The sequence below is a fragment of the Amphiura filiformis genome, chromosome 1 (genome assembly GCF_039555335.1).
Source record: "Amphiura filiformis chromosome 1, Afil_fr2py, whole genome shotgun sequence".
NCBI classification, from domain to species: Eukaryota; Metazoa; Echinodermata; class Ophiuroidea; order Amphilepidida; family Amphiuridae; genus Amphiura; species Amphiura filiformis.
Genome location: NC_092628.1, coordinates 99,908,137 through 99,920,386, shown reverse-complemented (window position 1 = coordinate 99,920,386; position 12,250 = coordinate 99,908,137). Strand labels below are relative to the sequence as shown.

General features: G+C 35.0%; 1 protein-coding gene across 11 annotated transcripts in view; it reads left to right on the top strand.

Moving 5' to 3' along the window:
- The window catches only part of LOC140160065 (uncharacterized), an 88,436-nt gene extending 78,110 nt beyond the window's left edge, over positions 1–10,326 (top strand). For all 11 annotated transcript variants that reach the window (XM_072183391.1, XM_072183386.1, XM_072183353.1 and 8 more), the window contains 12 exons: positions 570–689; positions 1,302–1,448; positions 2,024–2,185; positions 3,307–3,447; positions 4,143–4,298; positions 4,703–4,846; positions 5,372–5,515; positions 6,031–6,132; positions 6,637–6,809; positions 7,451–7,478; positions 8,235–8,400; positions 9,450–10,326. In XM_072183391.1, the coding sequence (XP_072039492.1) occupies positions 570–689; positions 1,302–1,448; positions 2,024–2,185; positions 3,307–3,447; positions 4,143–4,298; positions 4,703–4,846; positions 5,372–5,515; positions 6,031–6,132; positions 6,637–6,809; positions 7,451–7,478; positions 8,235–8,400; positions 9,450–9,555 (1,589 nt within the window). In that variant the 3' untranslated portion in view covers positions 9,556–10,326. The remainder of the gene's footprint in view (positions 1–569; positions 690–1,301; positions 1,449–2,023; positions 2,186–3,306; positions 3,448–4,142; positions 4,299–4,702; positions 4,847–5,371; positions 5,516–6,030; positions 6,133–6,636; positions 6,810–7,450; positions 7,479–8,234; positions 8,401–9,449) is intronic.
- Positions 10,327–12,250: the final 1,924 nt, after the last annotated feature.

The window sequence follows — 12,250 nt, the reverse complement described above, 5'->3', positions numbered from 1 at the left end:
CATCTTTTCCTATACCTTGTATAGGAGCTGAACATTGTTAAAAATTGGTGATGAATCCACACTTTTCCAGTAGCATGCATGTATGCAAAGTTTAACGGAAGTGCGCATATGCGTTATGTGTGAGCATTTGCCATGCCTGGAACTTGTGTGTTTACATGTTGGATTCAGTTGGCGGTAACAACTAAATATTGTCATTTTATTCTGAAATTTTATTGCTGGTATCAATAAAGAAATCACTGAACTTCTTATAAGTTTGAGTGGCAATGACTAACTGACTTTCCTCATGAAATATTAATCTGAATTAGACGAACTTTAGCTTTTTTTCTTTGTTGAAACGGATTCAGTCATGTTTCACCTTTGTTCATCACCATTTAACAGCTCGCGTCTGATGCATCTGCGTGGTTTACTTCGCTCGGGCATCAAAGTAAAGATGCAGACAACGTGGAGACATCGTTGTTAAACAGTAATGATAACAGTAAAACATGATTGAATCCCTAAGTTTATGTCTATATGCCACAATAAAGGATATGAAATTCTTAACATTGCCAATATCCTTCTATTCTTAATAGTCAACCCATGCATCAGAGAACCTTGTTTCAATGGGGGTACATGTACCCAAATGGGCACCATGTTCATATGTGAATGCAACACAGGATACACTGGCAGATTGTGTGAAATATTTACAAGTAGTAAGTATAAGCATATGTGTGTGTATGATGAAGGTGTATTTCATCAATATGTACACTTGATCCACAGCCATTGGAAGAGCAGGTGTAGTGAAACTTAACCAGGAGTGGATCCAGGTGTATGAGGGCAGTCAGGGGTGCCATGCACTTGCCCCTTAATCTGTAAAAATCATGCAAAATCAGCCCATGTTAGGCAATGGGCCTATTCACCCTCCTAATTTGATCATTTTTATATCGTGACTCACCCCTGTTAACAGCCACTGTTAACATTCAGCCTCGGAGGTTATCTTAGATCAAGGAGTACTTAACTTGTATTTTGTAGATATTTGGTTTGTAAACTGCTTTTCATTTTTGGGAGATGAAATTTAGTCATATTGGTGTGAAATGAGAACTAAATAAAGTTGAAATGGGGTCGCTTAGAAGCTGCATAGAGAAGCCTGCAAAATGTTTTATCAAAGCAACACATACTCATTTAGACCTCATTTATGTAAGTGGCAGTTGGGCTTCAAAACTGAATTGTGCATTTGTTTTACATACAATGTATAATTATGTTAACTATAGCAAGATTTGGCTTGCCTTTCATACAATTTATCACACATGTACATTTAATTTTAGGTTGCCCAGTAACCTGTGTTACGGATGAATATGATCCACACTGTGGATCAGATGGTACTACCTACTCCAACCTGTGTCATCTACGTAGAGCTGCCTCATGTCTGGATCCAAGCATAAGACTACAATATCGTGGTGAATGCAGAATAGGTGAGAATGCAAATTGGTATTGATTAATGTTGTGTCCAGTGAGTGAAAATATCTTAATTTATTGGACTTACTGGACTTAATTAACAAAAATGTTACAAAATTACCGCAAATGATTTAAGATGATATATATTGCTCTTTTCTCGAAAAAGTTTTCAACCCTTTCACATTTTGAGTGTGTGGGGTGTGTGTATTTGTGGGGGAAGGATATGACACAAAGAACAGATTACATCTAGAGTGTACCCCCCCCCCCCCCAGCACAAATTACCAGGTCCTACAGAGGTTGTGCATATGACGTATCATACTATAAATATGGCAGACTTCTCAAATGCATTCAGCAAAAGCATGATTGCAATCTACCGTGACAGTTCATCTCACACACATAACAAATGCACTACGATCAAATAGGTTGATGACAACATTTGATCTGGTACGCCATGATTACGGTGAAGGACACTGGTTCAAATCCTTTGTTTGGAGCCAATCGATAAAAGAATGCAGGGCCTCTATACTTGATTTGATGCATTTACAGGTGTGTAGTGACATATCTTATTGTAATCTTGTTTCTCTCATTTCAGGTGGTTGTCCTCCAGGGATACCATCAGTGCGTTGCTTTGCAAACCCTTGTGATGTGAGCTCTTGCCCTTCATATCCCAATGCACAGTGCGTGGCTAGCTACTGTGGTGGATGCTTTGCACTATTTTTTGAGGAGGATGGCAGTCCAATACGTGAATGCAGTGGTAAGTTTGAAGAGAATTTTAGATTTTGATCAATTCTGTTAATTTGTATGCTGTGTTAAGATTTTGAATGAAATCTAAGCAATATGTCAGGTGTATCACATACTGATAGATATGAACCATCAGGAAAATCCATAGTGAGATTTCACACAAAATGGTTATCACATAGTAACAGCAGATACCCTTGGCAATCTTTTACATATGTGACATGTATGATTTTACAACATTTTACTCTTTTGGAAACAACTTTAAAAATTCTACTTTAATAGACAGATGAATTGTTGGCCATTAACATTGTCAAGTTTATAATCTATACCCAATTCACCTACTCAACATTTGCCTGATTTCTTTCATGTTGTAATCGACATCTGTCACTATGTGATACATCCTGATTCGAATGGTGTAAAATAATGAGGGGGAGTGGTATTGAGTTTATATTGATAACTATATAAGACCAAAATCTATATTTTTATACAAGGTATTAACTCAACTGCATGTGAATAACTGTAACACTGGTGCCCTGTAATGCCAAACAATATCTAGTGTGAATCTGTACACACAGTCAAATATAAGCATCCCCCTATCAAGCAAGTCGGGATGAAAGTCAATTAAATCAATCTTTAAAATAACGCCACCACCCAAAAAGATCAGGATGAGAATTAGCTTTTAGAGATTTGGTTAGGGTTGTGATTATATGTTGGTGATGGCCACAACTATTTTAAAGTTGTTCTATCTTTTCTATTCATTCACCAATTGTTGTAGGTTTATCAATTTGTATTGTGCAGTGCTATGCTTAATGCTCTGCGTGCTAGCCATGCGCTTCAACGGAAAAAGTTGAAGTTTTGAAATATTTTTTCAAAATATCAAGGGCTATCTTAAGAACTACTGGACCAATACTAGGCTTGTTGGTACTCATTTTAATGCATTTTTCATGCTTATTTCAAATATGGTCATAAAAATTTACATTACTGAAATTTGTGAATTTTAAAAAAAAATTTGAAACTTGTCGTCTGCAGTCGACACCCGCGTGAAGAGAGTTAATATCTTGGTTACATATGGCAATTTTTCACAGAGTAATAGTGCTTGTTATTTAATTTTTCCTCCTAAATTTCCTTCATTCCTAGGTTGTCCCATTAACTATTGCACCTTGGAGTGGGACCCTCAGTGTGGTAGTAATGGTATCACATATGATAACCCATGTAAGCTGAGTTCTGCAGTATGTCTTGATAGGAACCTAAGACTAGCTTCTAGCGGAGAATGTCAAGGTAAGATGAATGATTAACCCCCTGAGCACTATCTGCCAATCTGATTGGTCAATTACATGATATCTTCACTTTAATCACCAATCAGAATGGATCTTTGCAAATAATTCACCCCATTTTCTTTGCATTGTGAAATTATTCTAACAATGTTGCTGATTGGTCCAATTGATAATGAAAACTTATTTTTGGTCAATCGGCAGGTAGTTCTCATGGGGTTAACTGTAGACACTTATCCTTCCTTGAATGTTGACTATATCACTACTGCACCGAGTAATGCACTAATGACCAAGTGGGCACTTTGGAATGGGGACCCAGGCACACTCTATATAGGGGTGTTTATCTTAGTAATAATGCTTCGGCGATTCATGTAGTCCCATTGTGCTCTATAACAGGGAAGATATTACTGTGTTGAGGAAGAATGCATCATGTGATGGAAAAAGTGTAGTGCCTGTTTCAAGAACATTATAAATAAACATATTCAGCAACATCAGCTGTGTAATATCTTGTGTGGTGTGGATGAACAAAGCTGCTTTCTAGGAATTTAAGGGGGAGATCAATTTTTGTGTACTTCAGATTTAAAGATTTTCAATGAGCACCCTCATTGGAGTGAGCTTGGTGTTTCCTTACTGTGACTCTATCTGACTACAAAATAACCATTAATTATTCAAACATTCCCTCTGCTCTATCTTTGTTGACAGTTGGTTGTCCATTCGATCACTGCACAGCTCAGTATGCTCCAGTGTGTGGCACAAATGGGGTGTCTTACACCAATGAATGCTGGTTGAATGTCGCTATATGCAGAGACGGTACCATTTCATTTAGGCATGAAGGTGTTTGTAGGCCTCTACCACCAGGTAGGTAGTTTAGGAGGTGTCAGAGTCCAGGAAATTTCCACCCCTTAATTTAAGTTTTGGATAGCGACAATACTTTGCAAAGTATTTTTGTGGGACCTGAGAACACATGAGACACATCAAAATTGCATTCTGAATATGAGGAATGTCCTGATGATATCGAATAATTTAGATTTTTTGAAATTCATGATGTAATACAAATTATATGACAAATTATTAAAAAATTACATTTTTGATATTTAACATTCCTCGAAGTAAACTTTAATAAATCTAATGATATGTGCTTATGACTCACTTAATAGCGACATGCACTTACATCACAACAATCAAAAGGTTTGAATATACAGATATATAGCGGAGCAGTGTAAAAACTCAGCTAATTTGTGATAATATTTGTTATACTACAGGCTGTCCTATACATGTATGCACAGAGGAGTACAACCCCCAGTGTGGAAGTGATGGAGACACCTATAGTAATCCATGCTACTTTAGGATGCAAGCCTGTGATGATCCACAATTAAAGTTAGCTTATGCAGGAGAATGTAGACCAGGTATTACTTTTGATTTGGATAAATGAATTTGCATCAAACTCAATTGTTACAGCAACTTTCATCAAGTAATTGTGCTCCACCGATATCAGAATTATTTGACATTGACAAGTTTGCGCAGTAGTGGTGATGCATGTTATATCTTAGTACAATCAAATCATGTTGTAGCTTTTGTCTTTGAGAGGTGCAAGGCGAATTGGGTAACATATTTTCTAAAGGGGAGCAAAGAAGTTTTGGTAGAAGTGGGATTATAATAACTATCCAGTCCTGTGATGGGCAGTAATCCCAATTACCAATATATCTGCTTTTATTGAAATTTTCCTGCTGTATGACTGGAGATCACACCCAATCAGCAATATAACCTTGGAAGGGGTCGACTTTGATCGAGAATATGCAGCTCTATGTATGAATAAATTATTCATTTATAATATCTATCTTGTGTAATCATGTTTATAGGCACTGCATAATTAAGTTTTATTTTACCATGTTTCTTCTGCTCACAAAGAATGTTTACTGTTCTCCCTGCAGAATGTCCGTCTGATGACTGTAATGGTGAATATGATCCTCAGTGTGGCTCAGATGGGAACACATATGATAATCTATGTCTGCTGCGATTGGCAATTTGTCAGTCATCTTATCTTGAATGGGCCTACGAAGGCAGATGTTCTCCAGGTTTGTCACTCTCATAATGCGTGAGAATTTGTATAAAAACAATTTTCTAAAACTCAAAGACAGGTCAAAATAAATTTGTTTCTATGGCCAACTGACAGAGTTTTCTATTAAAGTTGGTCTTAACCCTGGAATTATGGAAAACATTCTGGCCTCATAACGGCTAAATTATGGGTCTAAAGTGTATAAACATACACATATTTAGAATAGAAATAACCTGACTTATTCAACTGTGGCGCCAGATTTATGTAAATATGTTCACTTTTAGAGAAAATCATTAAGAAGCAACATTTTTACCCGAAATCTTTTGGACAACATAAGTAAATTATTTTCTGAGTGTAATATTTTTTTCTTGTTGATTTTCAAAACCTAGATAAAGATCTAGGAAACTTTTTTTTTAATTTTTAAAATTTTGACCAACAATTTGAAAGTTTCAACACTGGTGCATATTTTTGCATTTTGATTTAAATTTAAAAAAAAAGTGTTCCCTATCTACATGATTTATTCTTTTATCATAGCACCTAACCCATGGCCACAAACCAGAGTTGGATATGATGATAATAAGTTTATTGTTGAGATAGGAGAAGCTGGTGGACTCCGTGGATACACTGGAATAACAGGTAAGTGTGACTCAAGACCTGCAGGCAGGGGGCCCATTTCAATAAATCTGTAACCCTTCGTATCTCATGTAACCATTTGCAAGAATACCATTTGACTAGACGTAACTTTTTGAAGGGTCCCTGTAGTAAATCCCCATTACTTACCAAGTGTACCGATCATAAGTCATTGTAGTGAAATGAATTTTATGATGTGTCATAAGTTACAGTTGAATTTGAGACTTATGAAGCTTTGTAAACTTCAGTGGAAGTTTACAATGCCCTGGTCATTTTATAAAAATATAAAAAGCTCTACACCCTGTGTTTTAGGATTAGTACAAGGTGAAGATTAAGGGTAAAGATCAGCTTAACAACACATTTTGTGATTTATTTGGGTCATACCACTTTTTCCAGGATAGTACACTAAAATCTATGAGTTGTAATTGAGGTCAGTTACGGTCTCATTCAAAAACAAACATGACACAAATGAAGATTGAAATACATGTTGTTTTCCATGTGCTCACTAAGGTTTCCCTAGCCCAGGCATTGCTTGGTACATCAATGGACAACTGATACCAGTAGTTACAGTAGAGAGAGGGCAGTATTATATCTTCAATGTATTTGGTGGTAGTGATCATGGATTCTATCTTACTAATGACTATATGGGAGGATACAGAGTACAGACACCAGAAGAGAGACAGGTCAGTTGACAGTTTGGCCTAGAAATTAAGTTTCTATTGCCCTTTTTGACTGACTCAAAATGTTAACTGTTGCAAGTCTACACTCTTCCTAAACAATATCATTATTCTACTACTCCCCAAACAGGGTCTTACTAGTTTTGTGATGTGAGATTTCATGAATTGATTAGGCTATTTGAATTTAATACTTTGTCTCAAAGCACGCATTAGTAAAAGCACCTGCTTTTTGCATGTAATTCAGTTTTTTTTCTGCTATTTTTTTCCTTCTAAATCCACCACACAAAAATCTCACGTCTGACATCGCCAGACATCAAAGTAGCCTAAATTGTAAAACTCAATAAAATTCTTGAGAGATGAAAAGATGGTCTATTCTTGTAAAAAAGCCCCACAGATAAAAAAAAAAAAAAGTTAAAAATGCATTAAGTTTTTAAGTTTAAAACTTAAATTAAGATGGCCTTAAAAATTATAAAATGCTGCATTTAAATCTGAAATTTTAAGAAGCTGTAATTTACAGATTGGTATCTTTCCAGCAGCACAAGAAGTAAACATACTATTTACAGAATATCTTTATGTCAGATGTGAACTGTAATGTTTTTCAACTGTATAGTTTGTTTAATTTTTTTATTTCTTTGTTTTATACACAGGAAGTTACGATCTATGCTGGACCAGTCAGTAAGTAAATGAAAAATGTAAAATGAATAAATTAACGTAAATTATGGACAGAATCAGAATGTTGAGGTGTCTTGAACACCCTGTTATTTCAGACTTGAAAGGATGGCCCAGCCATGATAAGATATGTGGCATGATCTAATCGTACCAAAGTGTGTAATAATGAAATTGATATATACGCCAAAAGGAGCAAAAAGCAATAAAAAAGACAAGAAATTGGATTTAAAAAAAGTTATAACTTTGCAAACAAGTATACCGGGCACTCAATTATCAAATCAGTGGATTGGATCATGTCACATATATAGTAAGCAATTTGTTTTTAAACATAAAATTACTATAATTAGTTTTATATTTAATCTGGGAAAGCACATTTAAAAAAATATATACACTTGTTTTAAGGGTATGAGTAAAATTTTAGTTATAATGGTGCATGTTGAGCATGGGTTCCCAGTGTTTTTTGTTTTGTTTTATTTTTTAAGGCAATTTAATTTTAAAATGTCCCACCTTATTCCTGAGCAGTCACACAGCATCCAGTTTTGACCTGATGACCCAATTTGAATTTTGAAGTAACAACTTCCTGATTGGGACCCTTGTTTTGGTTACTGTAGGGTAAGATCTCAGTTTAGGATTATTTAAGTGTTGCGTTCGGCCAACTTATTTTGAGTTTTGGTTTATTTTCAAGGAGGATTAGAAGTAGGTGTAAATAAGATTTCACTAATTTGATTGCTCATGTAAACCAAATTTGAATTCCTATCTTAGCTGGACCACTTTGTGAATGGATAAGTACACAAGGAGCATCTCCTGATGGTTATGGGACGTTGCTGAGTTCCGCTCAACTGGTTTGTTTAAAACATGCGAGGATGGTGAACCTGCATTGTTGGTATGGAAACCAGACCATACTACACCAGATGTCTTATACTATCAGGTAAGCTTTGAGAAGACAAATTGAAGGGTGCAGTTACATAGTATAATATAAACATGTCAACTTGAGTGGTATCCAGAAAAGATATCTTGCCCTTCCCAGAATCCTTTGCAATATGAGGCATCACCTCGTTATAAGAAAGTACAATCTTTATTGATTTGCACAGTTTCCCTTTGTTTTCGTGTTGAGAAAAAACTGGCTAAACATTGGTCGATAGTCAATGACTATCGACCAATATATTTTACCAGATATGTATGTGCTCTGTTCATTGAGATACTTTTGTCACAATCGACTTATGTTGCACTAGATAGCAAATCATTACAGGAAATTGAAATGAATGAAATGCATTGTGGGAAGTGTAAGATATCTTCTCTGAGTGGTATGGAAACTGGATGAAACTAACCAGATGTGTTGTATTATCAGGTAGGCTTGGATATTTTAAGTTGACAAGGTAACAGGTAGGGTATAGGGCAAAGCATAAAACAATCATAATCTAAAATATACCTAAAGCATGTTTCCTCAACATGCATACAACGTTTTTACAGGTAAGATTCTTCATCTCACTAGTCTCTCCGCCCAGAAGGTGACAATCTCTATTGTGAATAATAGTGAACTACTAAACTGTAAATATAATATAGATGAGTCTGATCATATTGCTATAGAAAAGGGGTAGGATCTAGAGAGTGCCCTTAGGCACCAAATTATCCAAGTGAACCAGAAATGTCATATATTCATGTTGAAGAATGAAGCGCATACAATGAATGTAACAATGAGAAACTTGGGCTCAAATGTTAACTGAGATATGGCTACTTAAGAGAATGTGACCATCCCTGTCACACATAGACAGTGTGAACTACTTATCTCTCATTCATTACAGTAGTATTGAGGAGGCAATATTGTGTGTGATGATGCTGTTACCTATCTTTATTCATTTACCTCCCCCAGTATCTTTTACATCATTAATAAGGCATTCAGAGTGCATCAACCATATAAAGTCTCTCATGAAGTAATTATATCCATGTTTCATTTTCTTTTCTTCTTTAAAAATACAGTCATACGATGAGAAGTTCATTGGGTGGAAGATCAGAGTGGTTGACAAGCTTCCAGACCGAGATTCGTCAGATACAATACTTGCAACCAGAATGGTACTTCTGTTAGCTCTACTCACATCTGGGTTGATAACATGGATGTTACGATAACTGAAATACATTTATACATAATTATTTTCTTCATAAAATCTGTGTTTTTCTTTCTTTGTGTTTAACCAGGGACTCCAATTGTAAAATATATAGAGCAGATATTTTGTGTTGAGAGTTGTATAGCAAATACCTATATTTTGAATAGCAAAATAAAATATATATTTTTGTAAGTGACGCTTCTAGATAATTGGAAATGATCTATTTTTCATAAGTTTTAAAAAGGAATGCTGAATAACATTTTGGTATCATTGTTTTATATAAAACAGTAGCCTATGATATAAATATCTGTTTGATCCATTCAGCCTCATTTATATTGGGTCACAATGCGTGTGCAAGCAAGAGTAAAATATTGCAAGATATATCACAACACATCACAACATCTTTGCAACTCTTATTGAAGACATGAATGCAAGAGAAATGTGAGGAAGATGTATTTATGTCTTGTGCATTAAACCAGAATATACTAAGCAGAATTTCCAAGGGGCAAAATTATAATAAACATCATCCCACAGACCCTCTCTCTTAATGTACTTTGGACAAATATGCCTGCAATTTTGATGCTAAAAAAATTTAATGCCCAAAAATGATGACAATTTTGGTTTGAAGCAGGCTCAAAGGAAGTTGAGCATTGCAATTTTGGGTCCTGGTAGTTTGAACTAAATCATTTTGAGAATTTTGATTTAGTGAAAGTATGCAAATTAGTGGTGGTTCCAGGATGTAAAGACAATGTGCTTTCACAACCCTGTATATCCCCCTTATAGGGTATGTTTGGTTATACCAAGAACATGTAATAAAAGATGTTATTACATTTGGCTTGTTAACTGTAATGATGATATGACAATATTTTGCCACATAATGACCATGAACAATTACAGAACATACGCTACATGTGACATGATGATATTGTCACGCTATCATGACATAATGCCAACTCATATTTCTGTGGTGTACCTTGGGACCTATTACTAGTTTTACACTTTCAGCTGAACATTTTGTCCTAAATGTTATATTTCCATAATTGACTGATGGTAAAAGAACACCAGCATTGGTGTGATTTGGGTCTAATATGGGAGCTTTCACAACCCTGTATATCCCCCTTATAGGGTATGTTTGGTTATACCAAGAACATGTAATAAAAGATGTTATTACATCTTCTCTGGTCATGCTCATGTACTTTCTCTTGGCCTTGTAATTGTCACATGTTCCAATAGAAATTCAAGTTAAAATGCAAAGGCAAGGTACAATGAAAAAGTGAAAATACATCTGCATTTACATTAGAATTGAAAAGAGCAGTAGATTGTATAGCATCTGACAATTGGATTTTCTCTTTCTATTTCCATTAAAACAAATTGGGCTATTCAAGTAAAAATCCATATACACCCTATATGGAAGACATGACCTTAATCTCCCACAAGTGCAATGAGGGGGTGTAGATTTCAAATGGAGTTGCCATTTCAGGTACCCCATTTGAAATTCAAACTCCGTGTGTAGAAGATTAAGGTCATGTCTTCCACAGGGGTGTATGGATTTCAACAGGAATAGCCCATTGCATCACCATTTTATATTAATAGAATTAATGTTTGAAATATTTGCAATATTGTGCGCATATATCATATATTCTCACATAAGCATACTCTAAGAATCAGTACTTTTCTACTTTCTAAGTATTTTAATGCAATGTTGTTCAGTACTATTATAATTATGATAAAGTTTAATGTATATTTTTGTACTAAAAAGATGTAAACCTTTTTGAAGTAGTTACTGTTTGTGCTGTATACAATATGTAAACACAGTACTCCTAATATTTATAAATTGAATGGAAACAAAGTTAGGTATGGTTTACATCATGTTTGATGTACCACTGTGAAAAATCGATCCACTCAACTACCAAAAAAATGATGGTTTTAGGGTAGAATATATTCTAAGTTTTTAGAAAATTGTGTTTTGAATGAACGATGACGCGTTTTAACTATGAGAAAATGATGAATTCTCAGGTACCTTTTAACAAATAAAAGAATAGGAACTTGATTTAGTGGTGTGATCAAAGACAAAGACATGACCTTAATCATTTACAAACAACTTGTTCAGTCGTTTGATTTAAAAAGTTAAGATTTTGTTACAAATACAGCATCTAAGGCCTGGATTTTTGTAGAGTATGCTAGTACATTAAAATTACAATGGTGTAAAAATCAGAATTAATAAATACATAAGCATTACATTACAAGATGTATTTAGTTATGACAGAACACATTAATACAGATCTCCTATCTTCCATATAATACTTCCCCAATGTCCCATTTGAGCAACAGTGTTTCACTGTTGTCATGTTACATCATATTAAAGCAGTATTTCTATATTATGATTAGTCCCAAATTGGTTTGGAAGTATTGGGGCACAGTGTGTATGCTGTAAAGTTATTTATGGATATTGTGTATGAAGGGGTGAAGTGGGGGACAGAGACTATCTGCCTATTTTGGACTAATCTGCGTATAATGTTGCATGCATTCTGGGTAAGGTACCAAGTGTGGTGGCCTTGATTTTAGATTTGGTGGGATGTGCATGCAGCTGAGATCCTGAAAATTTACACCAAAAATGTACAGAATTTGTTAAAGAAGATACCCAAAAATATACCAATTTTCTGGACTTCAAATTAT